Source organism: Bos indicus, chromosome 13 (genome assembly GCF_029378745.1).
Source record: "Bos indicus isolate NIAB-ARS_2022 breed Sahiwal x Tharparkar chromosome 13, NIAB-ARS_B.indTharparkar_mat_pri_1.0, whole genome shotgun sequence".
Classification (NCBI taxonomy): domain Eukaryota; kingdom Metazoa; phylum Chordata; class Mammalia; order Artiodactyla; family Bovidae; genus Bos; species Bos indicus.
This window is the reverse complement of record NC_091772.1, coordinates 10,078,237-10,090,346: the sequence shown is the minus strand read 5'-3', so window position 1 is coordinate 10,090,346 and position 12,110 is coordinate 10,078,237. Positions and strand designations below refer to the sequence as shown.

General features: G+C 47.2%; 1 protein-coding gene across 6 annotated transcripts in view; it reads left to right on the top strand.

Moving 5' to 3' along the window:
• KIF16B (kinesin family member 16B) overlaps window positions 1–12,110 on the top strand; it is a 307,508-nt gene that overhangs the window by 143,757 nt on the left and 151,641 nt on the right. For all 6 annotated transcript variants that reach the window (XM_070800719.1, XM_070800718.1, XM_070800715.1 and 3 more), the window contains exons 13-15: window positions 8,770–8,889; window positions 9,927–9,978; window positions 11,521–11,658. In XM_070800719.1, the coding sequence (XP_070656820.1) occupies window positions 8,770–8,889; window positions 9,927–9,978; window positions 11,521–11,658 (310 nt within the window). The remainder of the gene's footprint in view (window positions 1–8,769; window positions 8,890–9,926; window positions 9,979–11,520; window positions 11,659–12,110) is intronic.

The following is a 12,110-nucleotide window of genomic DNA, read 5'->3' as shown; positions in this document are numbered from 1 at the left end:
TGATGGAAATTGAACTGTCCCTAGAGCTTCTGTTCACTGAAAGGACAACGCTAGTTCTGTCTACTGTGTAGCAGCCGAAATGCAGGGAGAGGTCTGTTTGCTAGAACTGGGGAGCAGGCGAGGAGGTCGTCAGGTTTTTCCCTTCCTGCTTCTGCCCTGGTTAGTCCAGGGCTGTTCGCCATCTGTCCTGTGTGTCTCTTTTGATCGCGGGTACTAGAACATGGATTGTTTAGGGGGGGCGGGGAGCGAGGCTTTTGCATTCCTACTTCAGTTTTTATAATGTATTAGTAATAGGTGCCAATCTGACAACTTTCTGATGGTTGGTACAGATGTGAACACTCGTTAAATTATGATGACTATCTTTTGGAATCCAAGCTTCTCATGTAAGCAACTTCCCTTATACGCTTCTGACGTCTCTGGCCATTTGAAGCATTCCTTTGAGGTTCAGGAGCTGCTTTTGCCAGGCTTGGAGTGTGCCCATAGGACTGACGCGAGACAGTCAGCCTTGGGATCAGAGCGGTAGTTTGCCCCTCGCCGACCCCCACCTGCTCTCTTGTTTCCTGAACTTGGCGTATTGTATTTGCTTTCTGGGGGACCAGGCAGACAATAAACTCACATAAGTTTGATAGACTGGAGTGCTCTGGAAACACCTAGCCCGGTGGAAAGATAGGATGTGGCCGGGGGCAGGGAGCGGAGGGGTGCGGTTCTTCTCGTGGGAGGTGAGCTCTCTGTGAGCAGGGGCCTCGTCTGCCTGACTAGCCGGGCCTTCAGTCTTCAGAGAGCAGGCAGTGGGCGGGGTACGAGCAGGCTGACAGGAAGGGGCAAGCTGACATGTAGGGGGAGAGTTTCTCCGCAGAGGGAACAGCGCGTGCCGAGGCCCTGCTGGGGTGAGGAGGCCTCTGGGGCCGGAGGCCGGGGGTCACGTGGAGGGTGAGGCGGGCAGAGCGAGGCGGTGGGCCGGGGCCTGCGGAGGAGAGCGGCGGGCGCCATTTTGTGCTAAACGCACGAGAAACCGTCGAAGGGCTCTGGGTGCGATCTCTCGGCATTCTGGGAAGAAGACCGTGGCCGTCGTGTGGAGGACGGAGTGCAGGCTGGCAAGAGACGAAGCAGGAGGACCCCTGGGGCTGTCAGAGACCACGCAGGAGGTGGTGGTGGCGGCGGCCGTGGAGACCGAAGGCCCTGGACGACTCCGGCCGCCGTGTGGGTAAAGCTGGTGGACCTGCTGAGGGTTCGCAGGGGGCTTAGAGGCACAGAGAGGGTCAGGGTGACGTCGAGGTCGCACCACTTGATCCTTTCTTTCTTTCTTCAGCCTGTGGATTGCTAAGTCTTTCTTCTCACCAGAACCATCTCTTTCCTTCATCCTCATTCGGACAGGGGTGGTTTCCGGTCCTCCCTGGCCTCTCTGGGTCTGCGGTACCTGCCAGACGCTTTCAGTGCAGGTGGATTTCCGGTCAGTCCTGGATTCTCACTGGCTGTTCTTCCCTTCCCTGTGTTTGTAATTAGAATCTTATGATTCCAAGAGCATCAGTAGAGCTCTCACACGGAGGTTACTCATTACCAGGCAGCCTGGCAGGGACGTGGATGTGCCTCTAGGCAGCAAAGGTTGTTTTTCTTCACCTCATTGTGCTCTCTGGGAACACAGAATAAAAAGTTATTTCTTGGAGGCAAGTGGAGATCTTGACTCCTTTTTATCCCTGCCGGGTCAGGTTACATGAACAAAGGGTGGAGGAAGGTGGGATGGTGTTGCAGGCAGTTGACAGGTACAAGCTTCATCCACTCTGGCTATCTTGGCAGCTATTTCCTTCCTCAGTTACATGGACAGGATTCTTTCTTTGCGCACAAGGATATACAAGAAATTGAAGCTTCTGGGTGAATGCCAGTGTGTATACTTTCAGGATTTCAGAACTAATTGGTTTGTGTTGACTATGACTGTTTACCATTTGTATATTGTAAAAGAAACATGCAAATTACTTGACATTTGCTAGTCAAATTGGTGAGCTATTTTTTTTAACAAGTCAGCAATATCTACTTCATGAGCTGTCTGGAAAGTATTACTGGGAAGTGTCAGGACTTTTTTCCCCTAGCAATAAAAATCTTTTCTGGATATTTATCAGATTTTTGCAACTCTTGCAAACTCTCCAGTTTCCTTATTTTTCATTAAGAGAAGTATGTAAAACAATTGAGAAGAGTCTTAAGGTTAGTCAGTCAAATTGTCACATAGAGTCTTTGAGGCTATTCCTTCCTTCCTAATTTCACCTCCCTTTTCTCTCTATTCCTAGTCATCCCGCACGTCCTTGCCAGGTTTGTCTTCTGTATGTCAGCCAGTCCCAGTTTCAGAGTTCTCAGTGGTTTCCTGGTTTTTGTGGAGTGGCCTCACAGCAGAGAGTGCACTTAACTTCTGCAAACCTGACTACAACTCCTAACCACCCTGACCTGTTTGTGTGTGATGTATGGCCAGGAGTGGACACAAACACCAGTCACACAGCTGGTTAAATTCAACAAATACTTCAGTTGCTTTTCCTTCTGTTAAATTCAAATGAAATCACATACAGGTTTTTTTTTTAATTAAAAGCATCTATGCTAGAGGATAATTTTCTTAATAAGAGTCTTCCCGTCTGCCTGACTCCCTCCCTCCTCACATGCAAGCCAGCCAGGTTCTCTAAGCCCCCATCATGGTGCCCCCTTCTCTTCTGCTGCTCTAGTCAGGTTTGCAGAAGTTAAGTGCACGGTCTGCTGTGAGGCAGTTCCACACAAGTCTCCTAGTTAGCGAAACGCATGATTCTTCATAAACTGAATTTCTACCAGAAAAAGGCCTGACTTTTAATTCTTGGCTAGCAACAACAACGGCAAAAAACATGTAAAACCACCACCTACTTACAGCGCCAAATAATCAGCAGTGTCCTGAGTGACTGCTGGTGCCTGGTGAGCCCTGCTCCCCCCACCTACTCGGTGTGCGGAAACAGTTTCTGTCCCTCTGGAATTCTGAGTTCAGGTGGAGCAGACACATTGCCAGAGTTTTCCCAGTATTTCCCAGGCAAGACCTAGCTCTCAGGAAGGCTTCTCGAGAAGGAGAAACAGGCTTTCTTATTGACAAGTTTTTGTCTTGATTTTCACCTACTTTTTCGGGAAGGCTGTTGTGTTTTGGCAGACACCGGGCTAGATATTAAGGATGTGGTTGTGATAAAAAATAGGGAGAATTCCTGCTGAGTCTAACGAAGGGGTGTGGAGTCACATGGGACATGCCAGTGAGCCAGGCCCTGTGGCTTCCCCCTGTAACCCTGGCAGCCCTGCCTGCTCCTCACCTGAACCCCTGGTCATGCCAGAGGAGGCACTGCTCGGGGCAGGGCTTTTTTTTTGTTTATTTAAAGATTTTTAAAAAATTTTTATTTTGGATATGGGCCGTTTTAAAAGTCTTTATGAATTTGTTACAATATTGCTTTTGTTTTCTGTTTTGGTTTTCTGGATGCAAGGCATGTGGGATCTTCGTTCCCTGACCAGGGATCAAACCCAGGCCCCCTGCCTTGGAAGTGTGGCTCATTAACCACTGGACTGCCAGGGAAGTCCCTGAACACCGGTGTTAGAGTCAGGGTTGAAGAAAATCATTTTGAACATATTTTTGGAAATGTGATGAACGTCATGTTTAAGTGGACTCTATCTTATTATACTTTTTGTCAGGCTATAGTTTCCTTTTTATTCAAACACTGGTTGCGAGAAGCTTTGTTTCAATACAGAATACGTGCAGCCACACGTCTTTGACCACATTCTCTCTTTGGGACCCCGTCTGCTTGGCGTTGGGAAAGGGATTGCCAGCTCTGCTCTGTTAAATATTCCATCTTATCAAAGAGGTGTTTCATCAATTATGTATAACAGTAGATGCCACTCAATAAATATTTTATACGTGATAGATATTTTTGTCTGAAATTACTTTTTCACTCGAGCAATGATTTAAACCCTCGTTTTTAGTTTTATGAGGTGACACTTTTATAATATCATATAGTGACTGCAGCTTGAATGTCATAGAGCTTTAGGGCAGCATTAATCATAAATTCATCTGCCCCCACCCCCGATCCTCAGAAACTTTCTGTTAATTCAGGTTTTACCCCTTCTGTGTGTGGAAGAAAATGTGTGTGTGTGAGAGAGAGAGAGTGTGCGTGTGTGTGTGTGTGTGCACACTTTCTGGGGATGAGACAAGTAATGCTTTTGACCTAACGGCTCTGAAGTTATAAATTCCAAATGATTTTTAAAGTCTATGTATAGACTTTAAGGAAGGAAAAAAAAGTGTTTTTCAGTGGGTTAAACAAAAAAGAATGTTAAACTAAGCTGGGATATATTCCAAGCCGTCTCTCTAGTTAGAGTGAGTGGAAGCTGTTGGGAGTTTAGAATACACTTCCCCCTCCCACCCTGCTCTCCTTTTCAGGTTATTGTGTACTTTGATGGGGAAGGGTAACACTCTGTCTCTGGGCCTTTGAGAACAGCCTCTCCTCTCCTTTTCACAAGGACCTGGCGGCCAGGCACAGTCCATGGCTGGGAGCCACCTGCGCTGTGTGCAGCGTCGTCACAGTTCACAGCTACCAGGCCTTCCAGGGAGGACTTTGTTTTATGAAATGAAGCTGTATGATTAAATTCTCCGCTGTAATATATATCTTTAAAAAAAAAAATCACAGACTTTCCACTTTATGGGCAAGAGGAAAAGCGTGAATTCTGCCGGGGAAGCAGGAGTTGGGGTCGGTATGTTGAGGATTCATTTCAGTCAGGATTTGCAAGGGCCTTGGTGTGGCGAATTGGGGAAGATGAAGCCCCCAGCCTCTCAGCCTGATATTCTGGGCCTGGTGAGGGAGCAGGCTGATAAGAGGAGTAATTGAAGAACAATGATACGCTTCATTTCCTTTTCTTGAATCTAAGTTATGCATTGGTCATTTCCTCTGCATATCTGTTTAATGGTTGTTAAATTAAATTGCTTTCTCTCAAGTGGTGATTTTTATGTTTTTTTTTTTTTTTAAACCATCTTTTATTTCCACTTTGCTCCGTCACCCTCTGGCCTGACTCCAGCTCCGCACGCCTGTGGTGGAGGCTCTGATGTAATATTTAAACAACAAAGGATGCATTTATTCGATCCAGGGATGTGAGGAGTGCCGGCTCTGTTTCTGGCTGTGCTGAGCTTTGGAGTCCAGAACTGGAGTGTGCTCAGCATGTCTGGCTGCACGAGGGGGTGAGGAAGGTGTTCACTCAGAGCACCCCTGCCCCAGAGCCCCCAACAGCAGCACGGTACTGCCTCCTCCACGGCTTCCGTCGGCCTGTGGTCACTGAGCCTGATGTTGCGCTCTGGGATGGGCGCAGCCTCATCAGCCCAGCCCAGCCTTCAGGCTGGTATTTCCACCTTCACTTTGCTGGGGTTTGTCTGCTTTCCACCTGTGCCCATAAGGCTGGGTTTCCAGTCTGCTATCTCAGGGTAGATGGGCCTCCCAGTCTCATCCCCAAGACCTTCCTGCCTGCATTTCTCTGAACTCTGAGTGTCTGCCCACTCACTCACTCATTTGACAGATCCTCATTGAGCAGCATCTCTGTATCAGATGTGAAATTAGGCTTTGGGTTATATTCTAGTCGGGAGACAAGGGATAAGCTCTTCTATAACGTGCAGAGAGTGGTAACTGCTAAGAGAGAAACAACTCAGGGTAAGAGACATTGGTGACTGCGGTCTTGTATGGGGTGGTGGGGAAGGAGGCTTTGGGGCAGAGCCCTGTGGAAGTGAGGGCCACGTTTTGTGTGCATTGAAGGCAGGCCTTCTCTCCTGAGGCAGATTTCATTCCCCAGGGAACATTTCTCTGTGTCTGGGGACATCTCAGCCTTGGGGGAGGGATGTGTCTCACTGGCATATGGAGGGCAGAGGCCAGGGACAAGCCTAAGGATCCTGCAGTGAACAGAGCGGCCCTGCATGCAGAGAACCATCTGGTTCAAAATGTCAGGCTACCAGGGTCGGGAAACCTAGTCGGGGAAGGGGAAGAGTAGACAAGAACAGAGGAAACAGTGGCCACAAAAGCAGAAGGGAACCCCCTTAGGAACCCCTGAGGTGGGAGCAGGTTTGGAGAGCAGCAAGAAGCTGGGGTTTGCAGAGAGGAGGGTGCTGGGGGCGAGTGGCAGGAGGTCAGGGAGCGGTGAGGGCACACAGAGCTCTGTAGAACCTTGCAAAGATTTTGGCTGTGACAGAGCAAAGGAGGCCACACAATTGACCCTTGCAGAGGAGGGGCAAGCCCTGACATCCCTCTGGCTGCAGAGGAGAGCGTGGCCCCTGGCTTGGGCACAGGCTGGAGCAGCCAGGATTACTGTGGCCATCTTGCTGGAGGTGCTGGTGCTTGGGGCCAGGAAGCAGTGTGGTGCTGTGGTTTGTTGTTAGATTGGGTGCATATTTTGAAGCTAGAGTCAGTAATGAGTGTTGAAGGGTTTAGAGAAAGACATGTGCAAAGGACAACTTTTTTTTTTTTTTAACTTTTTGTTTTATATTGGAGTATAGCTGATTAACAATGTTGTGTTAGTTTCACGTGAACAACAGAGGGACTCAGCCATACATACACACGTATCCCTCAAACTCCCCTCCCATCCAGGCTGCCACAAAGCACTGAGCAGTGTCCCATGTGCTATGCAGCAGGTCCTTATTGGTTATCCATTTCAAATACAGCAGTGTGTAGTGTATGTGCAGTTAGTTACTCCCTAACTGTCCCTTCTCCCTATCCTTCTCCCTGGCAACCATAAGCTTGTTCTCTAAGTCTGTGAATCTTTGTTTTATAAATAAGTTCATTTGTATCTTCTCTTTTTAGATTCTGCATATAAGGGATGTCATATGATATTGCTCCTTCTCAGTCTGGCTCACTTTACTTAATATAGTATTTTCTAGATCCATCCATTGGAGAAGGAAATGGCAACCCAATCCATTGCCTGGAGAATCCCAGGGACAGGGGAGCCTGGTGGGCTGCCGTCTATGGGGTCCCACAGGGTCAGACACGACTGAAGTGACTTAGCAGCAGCAGCAGCAGATCCATCCATGTTGCTGCAAATGGCACGATTTCATTCTTCTTAATGACTGATGAATAGTCCATGATATATGTCTCACATCTCCATAATCCATTCCCCTGTCAATGGACATTCAGTTGCTTCCACATCTTGGCTGTTGTAAACAGTAAAGGACAGCCTAGTTTTTGGTCCAAGCAACTGTAAAGAAGATTGGCATTTACCGAGAAGGGCTGGTTTGCAGGTGTGGCAGGCAGTGGGAATCAAGGATTGAGCTTTCGAGGTGTTAAGTTTGAGCTGCCTGCTTGGCGTTGCCAAAGGTATATCGAGGCAGGGGGATTTGTACACGAGGGTGGAGTTTTAAGGGAGAGGTCTTCCTTCCTTTCCCTTAATTTGAGATTTGAGCATCGTTAGCATGCAGTTGAGCTCTCTGTGTCTGTAGATTCTGCATCCATGGATTCAGCCTACCACTGATGGAAAATGTTTTGGGGAAAAAAACTTCAGATAGTTCCCCAAGATAAAACTTGAACTTGCCTTGCTCCAGCAAATATGTGCATAGCATTTTCACTATGTTTGCAATGACTGGCGTAGCATTTACATTGTATTAGGTATTATAAATAGTCTAAAGATGACTTAAAAGTATAAGGGAGGATGTGTGTAGAATATATGCAAATCATGTGTTTTTATATAAGGGACATGAGCATCCTTGGATCTTGGTATATGAGGAGGTCCTGGAACCAACCCCCTCTAGGATATACAGGGATGACTGTGTAGATTTTTAGTAAATTCAGGAGACTGTCGAGTCCCTGGGATCAAAGACTCCATGAAACTGGAGAGTGCCAGAGGGAGGAAGTGGAGGACCACAAGTAGGGAAGTCTTTGGAGGTGGTTTCCTCTGAAGGGGCACAGAGAAGGTGGTGGTAGCTGGAGGGCAATGCAGGGCCAAGGGAGGTGGTGGCGGTGCTTGGTGGGAGCCCTGCAGGTGGGGGTGGTCAGTGGGTAGAAGGTGGTGCAGACACCGAGGGTTAGCTGCCTCTGGTCCGTGGTAGATAATGCACAGGAAGGGGTTGCTGTCATAGGCACGCAGAGATGGACCCTAGTCACCGGCAAGAAGAACCAACGAATCAGGAGACATCTAGAAATTAAGTGAAGTAAAGGTTCTGAAGAGTGGGGGAAAGATTACCTTGTAGTCAACTGGTCCCAGACCCCTTGCTCAGGAAGGCAAGATTTGAGCTTAGCTTCGTGTGAGTGTGTGTATGTGCATTTATAACATATGTATATGAATCTTTATCTGGCAATAAATGTAATTCATTTTATATTGAGCTTTTTATTTGTTCCAAGCTCGCTTTGCCCACCATATGCCAGGATTTCAGCACGAAGTTTATGATCCTTTTTTCTTGCAGTTTTTTTCGTGAGCGATAAAAGCATCGCTCATTTTTAACACTTCCGTGCTCATGCTTGTGCTCAGTCAGTCTGACTCTTTGCGACCCTGTGGACTGTAGCCTGCCGGGCTCCTCTGTCCACGGGATTTCCTAGGCAAGAATACCAGAGTGGGAAAAAAAAAAAGAATACTGGAATGGGTTGCCGTTGCTTTCTCTAGGGGATCATCCCCACCCAGGGTCGAACCCCTGTCTCCTTCAGCTCTTATACTGCAGGTGGATTCTTTTCTGACCCAGTGGAGAAACCTGTGTTAAGTCTAACAAGCACCAAACAGGAAGTTCTCTTTTCCCAAAGTAACCTGTTCCTTTTCTTTCCCTCCTAATTCCAGGAACAGACTCTGGCCCTAAGGAAGGAAGGGATTGGGGTTGTTTTGGACTCCGAGCTGCCCCATCTGATCGGCATCTATGACGACCTTCTGAGCACTGGCATGATCCTGTATCACTTGAAGGTAGGAACTGCTTACCTGGAACGTCCTCAGTTTGGTTTCAGCTTTTTCTCAGACACTGGCAAGGTTTAGTGTAATACTCCATGTCCATGAACACGCTGTGACGGTAAAGAATGTGCAACAAATCCTTGAGCTCTTTAGGGATTTTCAGCAGTTCATTGGGATTCTCTGGCATTAGAAATTCCTGTTTTATGTCATCCTAAAACTAAATGAAGATCCATTCCCTTTGCCTTCTAATTTGTAGAACCAGTAAGAGGGAGGTAAGGAACAAAAAGACAGACTTAGGAAGAAAAGCTACCAGCACCGAAACTGCGATTGCTTGTATGTACAGTTTTCCGGTCCCTCAGGTTAATTATGAAGTTTTGTCTGAAAGTCACTCAGTCATGTCCGACTCTTTATGACCCCTTGGACTGTAGCCCACCGGGCTCCTCTGTCCATGGGATTTTTCAGGCAAGAATACTGGAGTGGGTTGCCATTTCCTTCTCCAGTGGATCTTCCTGACCCAGGGGTCAAACCAGGGCCCCCTCTGTTGCAGGCAGATTCTTGAACCACCAGGTCCCACCTACGTGATTGGGCCTGCTCCCAGAGTAGCCCTTTCATGAGATAAGAATTTCCTTATCTGCATCAGCGGTGGGCTCTGTAACCTTGACTTCAGTATCTTTTCTCTGATCCATGACTTACAATGGGAAGAGTATCATACTGTGTTTTGTGGGCTCCCCTAAACCGTATGTTTAGACACAAAGAAACCCCTGGCTGCTGGAGGAGAGACTTGTTAGAAGCGATTGGGAACAGCCATGGGATTGCAGTCATGGGCAGGTTACTGGTGCTGAAACAGGAGGCCAGCCTTGCCGAGCCCTGAGCCTCAGGAGTCCTGTGTCCTTTTCCAGATACCACGTGCTGTGGCTACAGAGCCTCAGGGGACTCTGCCTGGGCCAGAACTTGCCCACCTGTCAGCAGGTTTCTGGGGCTTCCATGAAAGATGGAGGAGAGACCATTCTTCATGTTCTTACTAATAAATTTTGCTTGGCTTTTCTTCCTAGGAAGGTCAGACACATGTCGGCAGAGAAGATGCTTCAACAGAACAAGATATCGGTGAGAAACTTTATCAGCTTCCTCTCCCCAGTGGTTTTTAAGAAATCATTTAATGAACTTGCTTTTGAATGACTGACTTTGAAGTAATTATAAAAAAGAAAACATTTCAAATGCAGCATTGATCAGAATGTGTATTTCCATAATTTTGAACTCAGCTCAAATGACCAACACCGAACACTTAGTTTAGTGAATAGAATGGAGCTGCGAATCCTCTCCCCATGCCCCACAGGCTTTCTGTCCTCAGCCACATCTTTCAAGTGGGCTTTCTTTACACCACTCGGCTCTTGTTGCAGTGGAGATATCCTAACAGGTACAGATAAAAGATATAAGATCCTTTAACGGGAAATTCTTCGCACACAGGCAAGGACAGAAAGCAGGGTACACACATGCCCAGCGTTCACACACAGAGAGCAGCACTTCCTGGCTTTTCCCACAGTCTCTGTGAGGTACCTGGCTAACCGGTGCTTTAACCCCTGAGCCCGGTGAGGTCTTGCCAGGCTTTATAGAGTAAATTGGAGCGTGCATGTGGTGATGGTGGACTGTGTGTGTGTGTGGTGGAGGGGGCAAGGTGGGGATTGGCAGGGGAAGAATTGTATCTTTTCAGCTGGCTTTTAGAAATGCTGGCAGTGAACTTGCTTTCTTGCCCAGTGTAAGCTGTTAATCAAGTCTACACGTATTTACCGTTTATCGTGAACTTGGGAGAGCTGGGAACCAATTCCTGGAAGTCTCTGGGTGAAACTAGGCATCAGGCCTCTTCTTCTCACCGTTAAGTTATGTGTTGACAAGTTATGTGTTGACCTTAGGGTTTGCTGTACGTGATGCTGAGTGCCCAGCACACGTGTTTTCTGTGAACAGAAAAGTTCTGTTCACAGTGCAGGTCTGTGGAGCATAGTGGAAGCTGTTTGGTTTGTGCTTCTGAGCAGCTGGCCAGGAACTGCGCCTGAAATTGTGTAGGTTTGTGTGACCGGGGTTTGTGTCTGTGCCTGGCCACGTGTCACCAGGAGGGTGGTTGGGTGGGAGTAGGTAGCCCTTGGCAGCCACACGCTCTGAGAGGTCTGTGGAGGTCAAGTTCACCTCAGGATTTCTGGAGACTTCTTGGGCCTCCCAAGATTCATGCCCTCCCACGTTCACCTTTCACCTTTGGTCTGTGCTCCTGGAATGCAGTGCTGGTAAGAGTGGAGGTCACAGTAAGTCTTTGAACCATGGGGCCATCTGTCCCTTCCATTTTACTGGGACCTTCGGGTACTGGAGGAGGAAGTTATTTAGACTCGAGCAAAGCCTGTCAGTGGTAATCAGCTAAGTCACATTACTCAGCTGTTTTTTCCCTGAAGGTGAAATCCTTTGTTTCAGGTGAGATCCAGACCCACTGAGTGACATGCAAAAGCTTGTTCTGTCAGTTGATGCTGTGAACTCCTGAGTTCAGTTTTCTCACTAAACATAAGTGTTCCCCTCACAGTTCAAACTGAGAAAATAAAGGAAGGTTGGGAATCATTGCACCAGGTACCAATGTACATATTTTCTTCCTTTGTTTTCCCGTCTCAGTTCTTCACGGCCTCGACTTGGAGAGTGAGCACTGCATCTTTGAGAATGTTGGGGGGACGGTGACTCTGATCCCCCTGAGTGGGTCCCAGTGCTCTGTGAACGGCGTTCAGATCACGGAGGCCACACACCTCAATCAAGGTATTGGCTTTTGGTTCTCAATCTTTGTACATGTGTTTTCTTAAAAACAAGTTGGTTAGGTAAGGGGAACGTGTGCATCCTAGGACTAATTACTGTTCAGGTATAAAAAGGATGGAGACTGTTGGCTTCATCAGACTCTTCTCTGTTTTGCTGGAGTATTTCTTTATAAAATGCCCATTGTCTTGTTGAGTTAAACTTCTGTGTTGTGGCTTAAAAGTTACTGCTGCGATGAAACTAATGACTTTAAAGGAATTTATTAAGTTAAAAAAAGTGCCCTTCAAGTGCAAGTCCTTAACACGATTGCTTCTTTTAATAATTTTATTACCTTATTTATATTCTTTTTATGACCAATTGTAACTATAACACACAGGATCTTGTATAAAATCTTTTTTTAATTTTGAAGTAATTTCTGTATTACAGAAAGTTTGCAAGGACTTTTTCAGGACATTTGA